This window comes from Lynx rufus, unplaced genomic scaffold, assembly GCF_022079265.1.
Source record: "Lynx rufus isolate CCGP_SWC_20201006 ecotype Redwood Valley unplaced genomic scaffold, mLynRuf1.p SCAF_9, whole genome shotgun sequence".
NCBI lineage: Eukaryota > Metazoa > Chordata > Mammalia > Carnivora > Felidae > Lynx > Lynx rufus.
This window is the reverse complement of record NW_025814897.1, coordinates 138,270-151,795: the sequence shown is the minus strand read 5'-3', so window position 1 is coordinate 151,795 and position 13,526 is coordinate 138,270. Positions and strand designations below refer to the sequence as shown.

Below are 13,526 nucleotides of genomic sequence, written 5' to 3'. Positions count from 1 at the left end.
TGGTGGCTGATGTGCCTCGGTCAGTGGGTTCACTGGAGGCAGCAGTGCCTCGGTCAGTGGATTCACTGGAGTATGCAGTCCCGTGGGCACGCGATTCACTTGAGGCTCCACTGCCGCAGTCCTTGGGTTCACTTGAGGCTGCAGTGCCGCGGGCACTGGGTTCACTGCAGGCTGCAGTGCCTGGGGCAATGGGTTCACTGCAGACTGCAGTGCTGAGGGCACTGGGGTCACTGGAGGGTGCAGTGCCATGGGCACTGGGTCCACTGGAGGGGCCAGTGTCGCAGGCAGTGGGTCACTGGAGGGTGCAGTGCCGTGGGCAGTGGGTTCACAGCAGGCTGCAGTGCCACGGGTACTGGGCTCAATGGAGTGTGCAGTGCCACGGGAACTGGGTTCACTGGAGTGTGCAGTTGCCGCAGGCTCTGTGTTCACTGCAGGATGCGTTGCCACAGTCACTTTGTTCACTGGAGCCTGAAGTGCTCTGGGCACTGCGTCCACTGCACGCTGCAGTGCCAGGGGAACTGGGTTCACTGGAGGGTGCATTGCTGCGGGTGCTGCCTTCACTGGAAGTTGCAGTGCCGTGGGCAGTGTGTTCACTGGAGGCTGCAGTGCAGTGGGAACTGGGTTCCCTGGAGGGTGCAGTGCCACGGGCACTGGGTTCACTGCAGGCTGTAGTGCACCAGTCACTGAGATAATTGGAAGCTCCAGTGCTGCAGGCACTGGGGTCACTGGAGGATGCAGTGCGTAGGTCACTGGCTTCACTGGAGACTGTAGTGCCGCGGACACTGGGTTCACTTGAGGCTGCAGTGCCTCGGGCACTGCGTTCACTGCAGGATGCTGTGACACGTGCACTGGGTTCACTGGAGGCTGTCGTGCCGCGGGCAGTGGGTTCACTGGAGGCTGCATAGAAGCGGGAATTGGGTTCACTGCATGGTGCAGTACCGTGGCCACTGGGTTTACTGGAGGGTGCAGTGCGGCAAGCACTGCCTTCACTGAAGGCTGTAGTGCCGAGGGCAGTGTGTTCACTGGAGGCTGCAGTGCTGCGGGACTGGGTTCACTGCATGGGTCAGTGCCGTGGGCACTGGGTTCACTGGAGGGTACAGTGTCGCGGGCAGTGGGTTCACTGCAGGCTGCATTGCTGCGGGCAGTGGGTTCACTGCAGGCTGCATTGCCACGGGAACTGGGTTCACTGGAGCGTGCAGTGCCTCGGGCACTGGGTTCACTGGAGTGTGCAGTGTCGCGTGTTCTGGGTTAACTGGGGGCTGCAGTGCTGTGGGCACTGGGTTCACTGCAGGCTGCAGTGCTGCGGGCACGGGGTTCATTGCAGGCTGCATGCCACGAGCACATGGCTCACTGCAAACTGCCGTGCCCCCTGTACTGGGTTCACTGTAGGCTGCATAGTGGTGGGGACTGGTTTCACTGCATGGATCAGTGCTGCAGGCACTGGGTTCATTGGAGGCTGCATAGAAGTGGGAAATGGGTCCACTCCATGGTGCAGTGCTGCGGGCATTGGGTTCACAAGACGGTGCATTGCGGCAGTCACTGCCTTCACTGGTGGATGTAGTGCTGCGGGCAGTGGGTTCACTGGAGGCTGCAGTGCCGCGGGTACTGGGTTCACTGGAGGGGCAGTGTCGAATACAGTGGGTCGCTGGAGGCTGCACTGCCGCGGGCAGTGGGTTCACAGCAGGCTCCAGTGCCCCGGGTACTCGGTTCACTGGATGGTGCAGGGTCGCGGGAACTGGGTTCACTGGAGTGTGCAGTGCTGCGAGCCTTGGGTTCCCTGCAGGATGTATTGCCGCCGTCACTTTGTTCACTGGAGCCTGCAGTGCTGTGGGCACTGGGTTCACTGCACGATGCAGTGCCAGGGGAACGGGGTTCACTGGAGGCTGCAGTGCTTAGGGCACTTGGTTCACTGGAGGGTGAAGTGTCGCAGGCACTGCGTTCACTGGAGGGTGCAGTGCAGCGGGCACTGCCTTCACTGGAAGTTGCAGTGCCTCGGGCAGGGGGTTCACTGGAGGCTGCAGTGCAGTGGGAACTGGGTTCCCTGTTGGGTGCAGTGCCGCGGGCACTGGGTTCACTGCAGGCTGTAGTGCACTGGTCACTGAGATAACTGGAAGCTGCAGGGCTGAAGGCATTGGGTTCACTGGAGGCTCCAGTTCCGTGGACACTGGTTTCACTGGAGGATGCAGTGCAGGCACTTATGTCACTGGATGGTGTAGTGCCATGAGCACTGGGTTCACTGGAGGGTGCAGTGCCAGGGACACTGGCTTCACTGGAGGGTAGACACCCACAGGCCCTGGGTTGACTGCAGGCTGCAGTGCCGCGGGCCCTGGGTTTAATGGATGGTGCATTGCCTAGGCACTTTGTTCACTGGAGGCTGAAGTGCCATGGGCACTGGGATCCTTGGAACGTGCAGTGCAGTCGGAACTAGGTTCACTGCAGGGTGCAGTGCTGTGGGCACTGTGGGCACTGCAGTTTGCAGTGCACGGATCACTGGGAAAACTGGAGGCTGCAGTGCTGTGGGCACGGGTTTCACTTGAGGCTGCAATGCCGCGGGCACTGGCTTTACTGGCGGCTGCAGTGCCGTGGACCCAAGGTTCAATGGAGAGTGCAGTACGGCAGGCACTGGCTTCAATGGAGGCTGCAGAGCCACGGTCCCTGGGTTCATTGCAGGCTGCAGTGCCGCGGGCACTTTGTTCACCGGATGGTGTAGTGCCGTGGGCACAGGGTTCACTGGAGGGTGCAGTGCCAGGGACACTGGCTTCACTGGAGGGTAGACATCTGCAGGCCCTGGGTTCACTGCAGGCTGCAGTGCCGCGGGCACTGGGTTCACTGGAGGATGCAATGTCGAGGGCACCTGGCTCACTGGAGGCTGCAGTTCCACAGGCACTAGGTTCACTGGAGGATACAGTGCCAGGGGCAGTGTGTTCACCGGATAATCCAGTGTCGCGGGCACTGGTTTCACTGGAGGCTGCAGTGCTGCAGGCACTGGGTTCACTGCAGGATGCAGTGTGGCGCGCAGTGTGTTCACTGGAGAATGCAGTGACCTGGCACTGTGTTCACTGGAGGCTCCAGCGCCCCAGGCTCTGGGTTCACTGGAGGATGCAGTGCCACGGGCACTGGGTTCACTGGAGGATGCACTTCCGCGGGCACTGGGTTCACTGGAGGATGAATTGCCATGGGCACCTGTTCACTGGAGTCTCCAGTGCCGCTGGCACTGGTTTCAAGGGAGGTTGCAGTGCTGCGAGCACTGTGTTCACTTTAGGCTCCACTGCCGCGGGCACTGGGTTCAATGGAGGATACAGTGATACGGACCCTGAGTTCATGTGAGGATGCAGTGCCGCGTGCACTGTTGCACTGGAGGCTCCAGTGCCGTGGGCACTGGGTTCACTGGAGGATGCAGTGCCGCGTGCACTGTTTTCACTGGAGGCTGCAGTGCAACGGGCACTGGGGTCACTGGAGGCTCCAGTGCATCGGTCACTGGGTTCACTGGAGGATACAGTGATATGGACCCTGAGTTCATGTGAGGATGCAGTGCCGTGTGCACTGTTTCACTGGAGGCTCCAGTGCCGTGGGCACTGGGTTCACTGGAGGATGCAGTGCCGCGTGCACTGTTTTCACTGGAGGCTGCAGTGCAACGGGCACTGGGGTCACTGGAGGCTCCAGTGCATCGGTCACTGGGTTCACTGGAGGATACAGTGATATGGACCCTGAGTTCATGTGAGGATGCAGTGCCGCGTGCACTGTTTCACTGGAGGCTCCAGTGCCGTGGGCACTGGGTTCACTGGAGGATGCAGTGCCGCGTGCACTGTTTTCACTGGAGGATGCACCACTGCGGGCACTGGTTTCACTGGAGGCTGCAGTGCCGCAGGCACTGGGTTCACTGCAGGATGCAGTGTGGCGCGCAGTGTGTTCACTGGAGAATGCAGTGACCTGGCACTGTGTTCACTGGAGGCTCCAGCGCCCCAGGCTCTGGGTTCACTGGAGGATGCAGTGCCACGGGCACTGTGTTCACTGAAGGATGCACTTCCGCGGGCACTGGGTTCACTGGAGGATGAATTGCCATGGGCACCTGTTCACTGGAGTCTCCAGTGCCGCTGGCACTGGTTTCAAGGGAGGTTGCAGTGCCGCGAGCACTGTGTTCACTTTAGGCTCCACTGCCGCGGGCACTGGGTTCACTGGAGGATGCAGTGCCGCGTGCACTGTTTTCACTGGAGGATGCACCGCTGCGGGCACTGGTTTCACTTGCGGCTGCAGTGCCGCGGGCCCTGGGTTTACTGGAGGCGCCAGTGCCGCCGGCACTAGGTTCACTGGAGGATGCAGTGCCGCGGGCCTTGTTTTCACTGGAGTGCGGACATCAGGCACTGAGATTGACGACTGCAGTCACTCGGAGTAACCGCAGACACTGAGTGTGACTTTGACTTCATTCACTGGGAGTGACTATGACATCAGTCACTGGGAGTAACTTGACTTCAGTCAGTGGGAGTGACGTCAGGATTGACTTCAGTCACTGGGAGTTACTCCGAGAGTGACTTCCGTCAGTGGGAGTGACTTCAGTCATTGGGGTTGAGTGACTTCAGTCACTGGGCATGACCTCAGGCACTGGGCATGCCTGTGCCCTTCAGGCAGGGGGCTAGCCTTCAGGCACAGGGTGAGAATTCAGGCAAGGGGCGTGCCTTCAGGAAAGGGGCGTGCCTTCCAGCACTAGGCGGGGCTTCATGCATGGGGCAAGGCTTCAGGCACGGGGCTTGCCTTCAGGCACAGGCCTTGCCTTCAGGCATGGGGCTTGAGTACAGGCACCTGGAGCTGTTTCAGGCAAGAGGCATGCCTTCAGGAACAGGGAGCGGCTTCAAGCACAGGGAGCATTTTCAGGCACGGGGCGCAACTTCAACCATGGGGCTTGTCTTCAGGCACTGGGAGCACCTTCAGGTACAGTGAGCGGCTTCGTGCACAGGGCGCTACTTCAGGCACGGGGAGCCTCTGTGCTCTTCGGGCACAGGGTGCGCCAAAAGGCACTGGGCTCGCCATCAGGCACAGGGTGAACTCAGGCAAGGGGTGCGCCATCACCCTTGGTGTGCGCCCTCAGCGAGTGCCTGTGCCTTTCAGGCAAAGGGAGTGCCTTCAGGAACGGGGTGTGCATTCAGGACTGGTAAGTGGCTTCAGGAACTGGAGGCTCTGTGCTGCGAGCACTGGGTCCTGGAGGCTCGCTGCTGTGAGAAATGGGGCCTGGAGTCTCGGTGCTGCAAGCATCGGGGCCTGGAGGCTCAGTGCTGCGAGCTCCAGGGCCTGGAGGCACGGTGCTGCGAGCACAGAGACTGGAGGGGCTGCTTGGGATTCTGTGCCTCCCTCTCTGTCCTTCCACAGGAGGCTCTGTGGTGAGAGCACAGAGCCTGGAAGCTTCATGGGATTCTGTGTCTCCCTCTGTCTCTGTTCTTCCCCGGGAGTTTCTGTGCTGAGACCACAGTGCCTGGAGGCTGCTTAAATTCTGTGTCTGGCTCTCTCTGTCCTTCCCCTGCAATACCTTCAGGCACTGGGAGTGCCGACTGCAGGCACTGGCAGTGAAGACTTCAGGCACTGGGTGTGACTACTGCAGTAACTGGGAGTGATGTCAGGAGTGACTTCATTCACTGGGAGTGACTTCGGGAGTGACTTCCGTCACAGGGAGGGACTTTGAGAGGGACTTCCGTCACTGGGTGTGACTTCGCAAGGGACTTCTGTCACTGGGAGTGACATCGGGAGTGGCTTCCGTCACTGGGAGTGACTTTGGGAGAGGCCTCCCTCAATTTGAGTGACTTTGGGAGTAACTTCCTTCCCTGGGAGTGACTTTGACTTCAGTCACTGGGAGTGACATTGGGAGTGGCTTCATTCACTGGGCATGACTTCAGTCATTGGGGGTGACTGACTTCAGTCACTGGGCATGCCTGTGCCATTCAGGCATGGCGCAAGACTTCAGGCCTGGGGCGTGCCTTCAGGCACTGGGCGGGGTTTCATGCATGTGGGGAGGCTTCAGGCATGGGGATTTCCTTCAGGCACGGACCTTGCCTTCAGGCAAGGGGCTTGAGTACAGGCAAGTAGAGCTGTTTCAGGCAAGAGGCATGCCTTCAGGAATGGGGAGTGGCTTCAGGCACAGGGAGCGTTTTCAGGCACGGTGCGCACCTTCAACCATGGGGCTTGTCTTCAGGCACTGGGAGCACCTTCAGGTACAGTGAGCGGCTTCGTGCACAGGGCGCTACTTCAGGCACGGGGAGCCTCTATGCACTTCAGGCACAGCGTGAGCTGACAGGCACTGGGCTCGCCATCAGGCACAGGGCGCGCTCAGGCAAGGGGTGCGCCGTCAGGCACGGGCAAGCATTCACGGAGTGCCTGTGCCCTTGAGTCAAGGGGAGCACCTTCAGGCATGGTGCTTGCCTTCAGGCAATGGGAGCTTCTTCAGGCATGGGGCACGGCTTAAGGCACGGCGAGCTCCTGTGCCATTCGGGCCGGGGGAGCACATGTGCCTTTCAACAAGGGACGCCCCATCGTGCACAGGGCACTCAAGGAGACACAGAGAATGCCCTCTGGCAGGGGTGCACCCTCAGAGAGTGCCTATGCCATTCAGGCAAAGGGAGTGCCTTCAGGCACGGGGAGTGCCTTCAGACATGGTGAGTGGTGTCAGGAACTGGAGGGTCTGTGCCGTGAGCACTGGGGTACTGGAGGCTGCAGTGCCGAGGTCATGGGGCACTGGAGGCTGCAGTGCCGCTGCCACTGGATTCACTGGAGGATCCATTGCTGCGGGCACTGGGTTCACAGGAGGCTGCAGACCGCGGGCACTGGGTTCACCGGGGCTGCCGTGCCTCACGCATTGTGTTCACTGGATGCTGCAGTGCAATGGGCACTGTGTTCACTGGACGAAGCGGTACCACAGGCACTGGGTTCACTGGAGGGTGCAGTGCGGTGGGCACTGGCTTCACTGGTGGCTGAAGTGCCACAGGCACGGGGTTGATTAGGGGCTGCAGTGCCGCGGGCGCCGCGTTCACTGGAGGATGCAGTGCCGCGGGCACTGGGTGCACTACAGGCTGCAGTGCCCCATGCACTGGGTTCACTGCAGGATGCATTGCCGCGGGCACATTGTTCACTGGAGGCTGCAGTGCTGTGGGCACTGGGCTCACTGGAGGGTGAAGTGCCGCAGGCACTGCGTTCACTGGAGGGTGCAGTGCAGCGGGCGTTGCCTTCACTGGAAGCTGCAGGGCCGCGGGCAGTGGGTTCACTGGAGGCTGCAGGGCCGCGGGCAGTGGGTTCACTGGAGGCTGCAGAGCACCGGTCAATGAGATAAGTGGAAGCTGCAGTGCTGCGGGCACTGGGGTTACTGGAGGATGCAGTGCGAACCTTATGGGTTTTCCCTCGTCGGTAACTGTCAACTTTTGTTTTCTTGCTGTGAAAATTTTTCTTTATCACGACATTTTTGGTTTTAATTACTATACGACTTGGTGTGGATCTGCTTCTTCTGAATATACTGGGGGTTCTTTGTGCCTCCTGCTCTGGATCTGTTTCCTTCCCCGCATTAGGGAAGTTTTCATTTATTGTGTCTTCAAATAAATTTTCGGATTCTATTTCTCAGAGTTCTGAGAATGAGAAATAGGACAGAAAAGACCTATTGAAGGTTCTCTGATGAGTCACTGGATTTGCATGCGTGGAGGACAGATTTGAGACTCAAATGACCAACCTACCTTTAACTTCTAAGAAATAGAAGCAAACAACAATCTATGCCCAATGTTCTCAAAAGGGGAAAATTAATCCATATGAGAGTGGAAACCAATGAAACAGACCATGAAATCAATAGAAAATATGAAGAAGATCAACAGTGGGTTTTTAGAAGAGTGAAACAAAATTGTCAGGACTATACATAGACTATGCTAAGACATAAAGAGGACCAAATTCAAAAGAATTATGCATAAAAGAAGATATTATGCCTTATACCAAAGAAACATAAAGCAGACAAAGTGGCGACTATGGCTAAATTAGATGACAGAAAACTACCTACCTAGAAGAAATGGATAGGTTCTTAGAAACACACAACCTACCAAGATTATATCAGGAAGATATAGAAGGTTTGCACAGACCCATTAAAGGAAGACTGTATCAATACAAGAAGATAACCAATGTAAGTAAATTGAATCAGTAATCGATGTTCTGCCAAGGAAGAAAACCCCAGGACCAGGTGGATTCATTGGTGAATTTAACCAAACGTTTGTAGAAGAACTAAAAGCAGTCATCTCACTGATTCAAAAGGAATGAACACCACCAAACTCATTTCATGAGACTGGAATTACCCTGGTAGGAAGCCAGAAAGGATACTACCTGAACAGAAATCTATAGGCCAGTATCCCCGTGATGAATATAGATGAATAATTCCCAATAATGTACAGACAAACCAAATTCAGGATCACATGAAAAGGATCATTGACCGTGATGAAGGGTTTTTTCCCTGTAAAGGCAGGATGTTTCAGAAATGCAAATCAATAAATGTGACCCCTCACATAATTGAATGAAATAAAAATCAACCAGAAACCAGACTCTTAACTATAAATAACAAATGGAGGGTTACTATAAGTGAGGTGGGCAGGGTCATGGGTTAAATGGGTGATGGGCTATGGAGGGCGCTAGCAGTGAGGATCACTGGCTGTTGTATGTAAGTGATGGATGATTACATTCTATACCTGAAATTAACATACACTGTATGTTAACCAATTAGAATTTAAATAAAAACTTGAAAAAACAAATAAGAAATGCATACATAAATTTAAACTAAACTAAACTAAATAAATACATTTTATTTTATTTTATTTTTAATATATGAAGATTATTGTCAAATTGGTTTCCGTACAACACCCAATGCTCATCCCATAATGTGCCCTCCTCAACACCCATCACTCACCCTCCCCCAACTCCCACACCCCATCAACCCTCAGTTTGTGCTCAGTTTTTAAGAGTCTCTTATGCTTTGGCTCTCTCCCACTCTAACCTCTTTTTTTTTTCCTTCCCCTCCCCCATGGGTTTCTGTTAAGTTTCTCAGGATCTACATAAGTGTGAAACCATATGGTATCTGTCTTTCTCTGTATGGCTTATTTCACTTAGCATCACACTCTCCAGTTCCATCCCTGTTGCTACAAAGGGCCATATTTCATTCTTTCTCATTGCCACATAGTACTCCATTGTGTATATAAACCACAATTTCTTTATCCATTCGTCAGTTGATGGACATTTAGGTTCTTTCCATAATTTGGCTATTGTTGAGAGTGCTGCTATAAACATTGGGGTACAAGTGCCCCTATGCATCAGTACTCCTGTATCCCTTGGGTCAATTCCTAACACTGCTATTGCTGGGTCATAGGGTAGGTCTATTTTTAATTTTTTGAGGACCTCCACACTGTTTTCCAGAGTGGCTGCACCAATTTGTATTCCCACCAAGAGTGCAAGAGGGTTCCCATTTCTCCACATCCTCGCCAGCATCTATAGTCTCCTGATTTGTTCATTTTGGCCACTCTGACTGGCGTGAGGTGATATCTGAATGTGGTTTTGATTTGTATTTCCCTGATGAGGAGTGATGTTGAGCATCTTTTCATGTGCCTGTTGGCCACCCCGATGTCTTCTTTAGAGAAGTGTCTATTCATTTTTCTGCCCATTTCTTCACTGGATTCCTTGTTTTTCGGGTGTGGAGTTTGGTGAGCTCTTTATAGATTTTGGATACTACCCTTTGTCTGATATGTCATTTGCAAATATCTTTTCCCGTTCCATTGGTTGCCTTTTAGTTTTGTTGGTTGTTTCCTTTGCTGTGCAGAAGATTTTTATCTTCATAAGGTCCCAGTAGTTCGTTTTTGCTTTTAATTCCCTTGCCTTTGGGGATGTGTCAAGTAAGAGATTGCTACGGCTGAGGTCAGAGAGGTCTTTTCCTGCTTTCTCCTCTAGGGTTTGGATGGTTTCCTGTCTCACATTCAGATCCTTTATCCATTTTGAGTTTATTTTTGTGAATGGTGTGAGAAAGTGGTCTAGTTTCAATCTTCTGCATGTTGCTGTCCAGTTCTCCCAGCACCATTTGTTAAAGAGACTGTCTTTTTTCCATTGGATAATCTTTCCTGCTTTGTCAAAGATTAGTTGGCCATACGTTTACAATAGCATCAAAAACAATAAAATTTATAGGAATAAATTTAGCCAAGGAGGTGAAAGATCTCTACAGAAAACTATAAAACCTGTGTGCAGAAATGGAAGAAATTCAATTTGCATGGAAGAAACAGAACACACAAGTCAGTTAAAAGCCACCCCATGTCCATCTGAAGGAGGAATTAATACAGATACAATGTCCATACTACTCAAAGCCATCTAGAGATTCAGTGCTATCTCTATCAAAACTCCAATGCAATTTTTATGCAATTAGAAACACATTTCATCAAATCTATTTGGAACCACAAAAAGACCCTAAGTAGCCAATGCAAGAAAGGACAAAATAGGAGGCATCACACTTCTTGATTTCAAGCTTCATTCTAACACAAAGAAGTCAGTTATGTCACTGGCATAAGCACACACATAAGACAATGGAACGGAAATTGAGAGCCCAATCTAAACCCATGCATGCACGGTCAACTAGTATTTGACAAGGGAGTCAAAAATACACAGTGGAGAAGAATAGTCTCTTGAATAACTGGTGCTGGGAAAATTGGATATTCACATGTATAAGAATAAAGGTTAGCACCATATGTTACACCACTCCCTAAAGAGTGAAAGGAAGAAACATAGAGGGATGTGGTTAGAGAGAAACAGTGACAAAGAGGAAGTACAAAGAGGAAGGTCGACACCTGCTTGAGGTATGTGGATGGCGTTAGATGCGTCAGGGGAGAGGGGATGTATGAGGTGTCTCTGAGTGCTGGGGCAGAAAGGGCTTGTATCATGGGCACCAGAGTTCCATGACCCCAAGACTCCAACATCCCTGGGTCCAAGCTCTGCAGAAGCCATTGGAATTGAACAGATGGGTATCCCTCATTTCTTCTGGAATTGTGAGGCTCAGCCTCATGTTGTGTCATGGAGAGGGATGTCTTGAGGGAGATTGTGCTGCTCTTTGACAGGTATACTCCAAGTCTGCCCTGTGGGGAGGTGTCCTGGGGCCATCTCTCTCACTGCCCCAGGCCCTGTTGGATTTCCCCCCTCCCCCACCAGCTGGCCTTCCTCAAGTTCTGAACCCAGGCATCAGGCATCATGTTGTCCCCAGGTCCTGAAGTCTGTACCTGGCAGAGGTGGACTGCTGATATTGATTAAAAAAAAATTGACAATAGGGGCGCCTGGGTGGCGCAGTCGGTTAAGCGTCCGACTTCAGCCAGGTCACGATCTCACGGTCTGTGAGTTTGAGCCCCGCGTCAGGCTCTGGGCTGATGGCTCGGAGCCTGGAGCCTGTTTCCGATTCTGTGTCTCCCTCTCTCTCTGCCCCTCCCCCGTTCACGCTCTGTCTCTGTCTGTCCCAAAAATAAATAAAAACGTTGAAAAAAAAATTGACAATAAGGTCCATATCCTCCCTCTGGGACTAGCGGTGTGCATCCCAATCGGGGGTTGCTATCCTCCTGTCCACAACTAATCTGAGGATTCCAGAAGGTAGGTGAACACTGTAAAACACTCTAGTCTTCTCTTACATCAAATTCAAAGACATTTTCTTGTCCCAGCTTTCTTTTAATGCTGAAGAGATGGCAATTAGTAATTGAAGGCATAGTGGTCCTACAGGATATTTACCTATATGACTGGTGGACATTATTTCATCCATCCGTGTCCCTAAAGCACGTTTCATTGGAAATATTAGCCAAGGATACATACTGTAAATTCACAACTGATTCATAGCTCCCTGTAAGTTTCATTCTGACCTTGTCACATATGTGTCATCAAAGATATTATTAGTGACTTTTCAGATAAGCTCTCCACATCAAGATGGTCATGTTAGAGAATCTGGTGTAAATGGAATTTCACAGGTTCCAAATTAGGAATTATTTTTCATTTTTAATGTTTCTTTTTTCTTTTTTTGAGAGAGCCCGAGCTGGGGAGGGGGGAGAGAGTGGGAGATACCGAATCTGAGGCAGGCTCGAGGCTCTGAGCTCTCAGGACAGAGCCTGACGCGGGGCTCAAACTCATGGACTGCAAGATCACGACTTGCGTCAAGCTCGGACGCTTAACCGACTAAGCCACCCAAGCGCCCCAGGAATGATAGTTTATTGGCAAAGAAGGAGAAATTAAAAATAGTGTAAAGGATGTCTATTTTTAATTGAAATATTGTTCACACATTTGTTGTATGAGTTTTAGGCATACATTGTAGTCATTCCATATGTCTATATATTATATTGTACTTAAGCACAAGTGTAGCTATCCTGTGAAAGCATGCAACAGTATTACAGGATTGACTCCATTACATTGGCTGTCCCTTGTATCCCTAGGACTCATTCACTCCATAGCTGACGCCAGTATCTCTCTCAAAGGTGTTCATTCTTTATCTAACCTAAGCATTTTGGTGGTAAACACAATTACCACTTGCTCAGCAAGTGTAAATTGGTGGTCTATTTTTCTGTGAACATTGCTTAAAACATTACAAATGATGTCATTACGTTAATAAAGTCGGTTTCATTCTTCATTCACAAGAAAGGAGAAGGAAAAGATTTCTTTGTGTCCCAGGCCCTGTCATTAAAACCTTTCCCACTGTGGAGAACAGGTTTAGTTGCCCAGGCAACTTCAGTGTCTCAGCTGAGCGACCAGGGCCTTCCACATTGCAAGAATGCCCATGATGGCCAACAGAGAGAGCTCAAGCACCACAGACCCGGAGAGGCGGGTTCCTCTGCCCAGGCAGTGATGGCCAGCAGAGGGCGCACCATGGGCTTTTCTGACCCAGGGCCCCTGAGAGCAGGAAGGGCTTTGGTTGCTCCCAGAGTACTCAGGGCCTCTGCAGCTGCCTCAGTACAGAGAGCAGAGCTGCATTTCCAGCAGGTTGTGCCGCCCGCCCCAGGGGAGATCTTGGGAGCTTTGTAGCAACTTGGCATCTCCTGAGTCGCCAGAGAGAATTTGTCTTATTGTACTGAGTGCTGAGGAGTGGGCACTGGGTGGCTTCCCTGGGCAAGCTGGTTGCTGAGCTGCACAGGCCCTTGCGTTTTCTGGGCTGTTCCCGTGTTTCATTCCTCCCCTTCCCGGATAGTATTTGAACAAGACATATTTTACTAAAGGTCTCATGGATTGCGGAGTCCCACGACATCACCTCATCGATGCAGTTGATGGTTTGTTGTTCCAGATTCAGGCTTGTTTCTGGGAAGAAACCCTGACAGAAATTCAGAAGAACGGGAGCTGCATTCCGTTAGGACATTAATACATGAAATGCTCATCTTGGGAACTCCTAGAAGAATGAGCTGGGACCCACTTTCCGAGTCCTGCTAGAACCAGTGACCGAGGTAAGGGCACAAACTGTCCCCCACATCATACATGCCTTTTAAAAAGTTTCATGGTTATTTTTCCAACCTAATTAAGTGATTGCAAAC

At 52.3% G+C, this 13,526-nt stretch overlaps 1 protein-coding gene across 1 annotated transcript; it reads right to left on the bottom strand.

The window, feature by feature from the left end:
- Positions 1-1,019: 1,019 nt before the first annotated feature.
- Positions 1,020-5,061, bottom strand: LOC124504997 (proline-rich extensin-like protein EPR1). The gene is made up of 5 exons (XM_047070699.1): positions 4,890-5,061; positions 2,864-2,994; positions 2,352-2,803; positions 1,704-2,269; positions 1,020-1,588 (listed from the first exon to the last, which is right to left on the bottom strand). The coding sequence occupies exons 1-5, from the start codon at positions 5,059-5,061 to the stop codon at positions 1,020-1,022; spliced, it is 1,890 nt and encodes a 629-aa protein (XP_046926655.1).
- Between the last annotated feature and the right edge of the window lie 8,465 nt (positions 5,062-13,526).

Bases quoted from the DNA above. Each gene is read 5' to 3' on its own strand.
- LOC124504997 (XM_047070699.1), bottom strand. From the start codon at position 5,061: ATGGCGCACCCCTTGCCTGAGTTCACCCTGTGCCTGATGGCGAGCCCA. The intron at 2,270-2,351 runs GCAATGCACCAT...TCTACCCTCCAG, and splicing joins CCAGTGAACAAAGTGCCTAG to TGAAGCCAGTGTCCCTGGCA. The intron at 1,589-1,703 runs GTACCCGGGGCA...GCGGCACTGCAG, and splicing joins TGCACCATCCAGTGAACCGA to CCTCCAGTGAACCCACTGCC.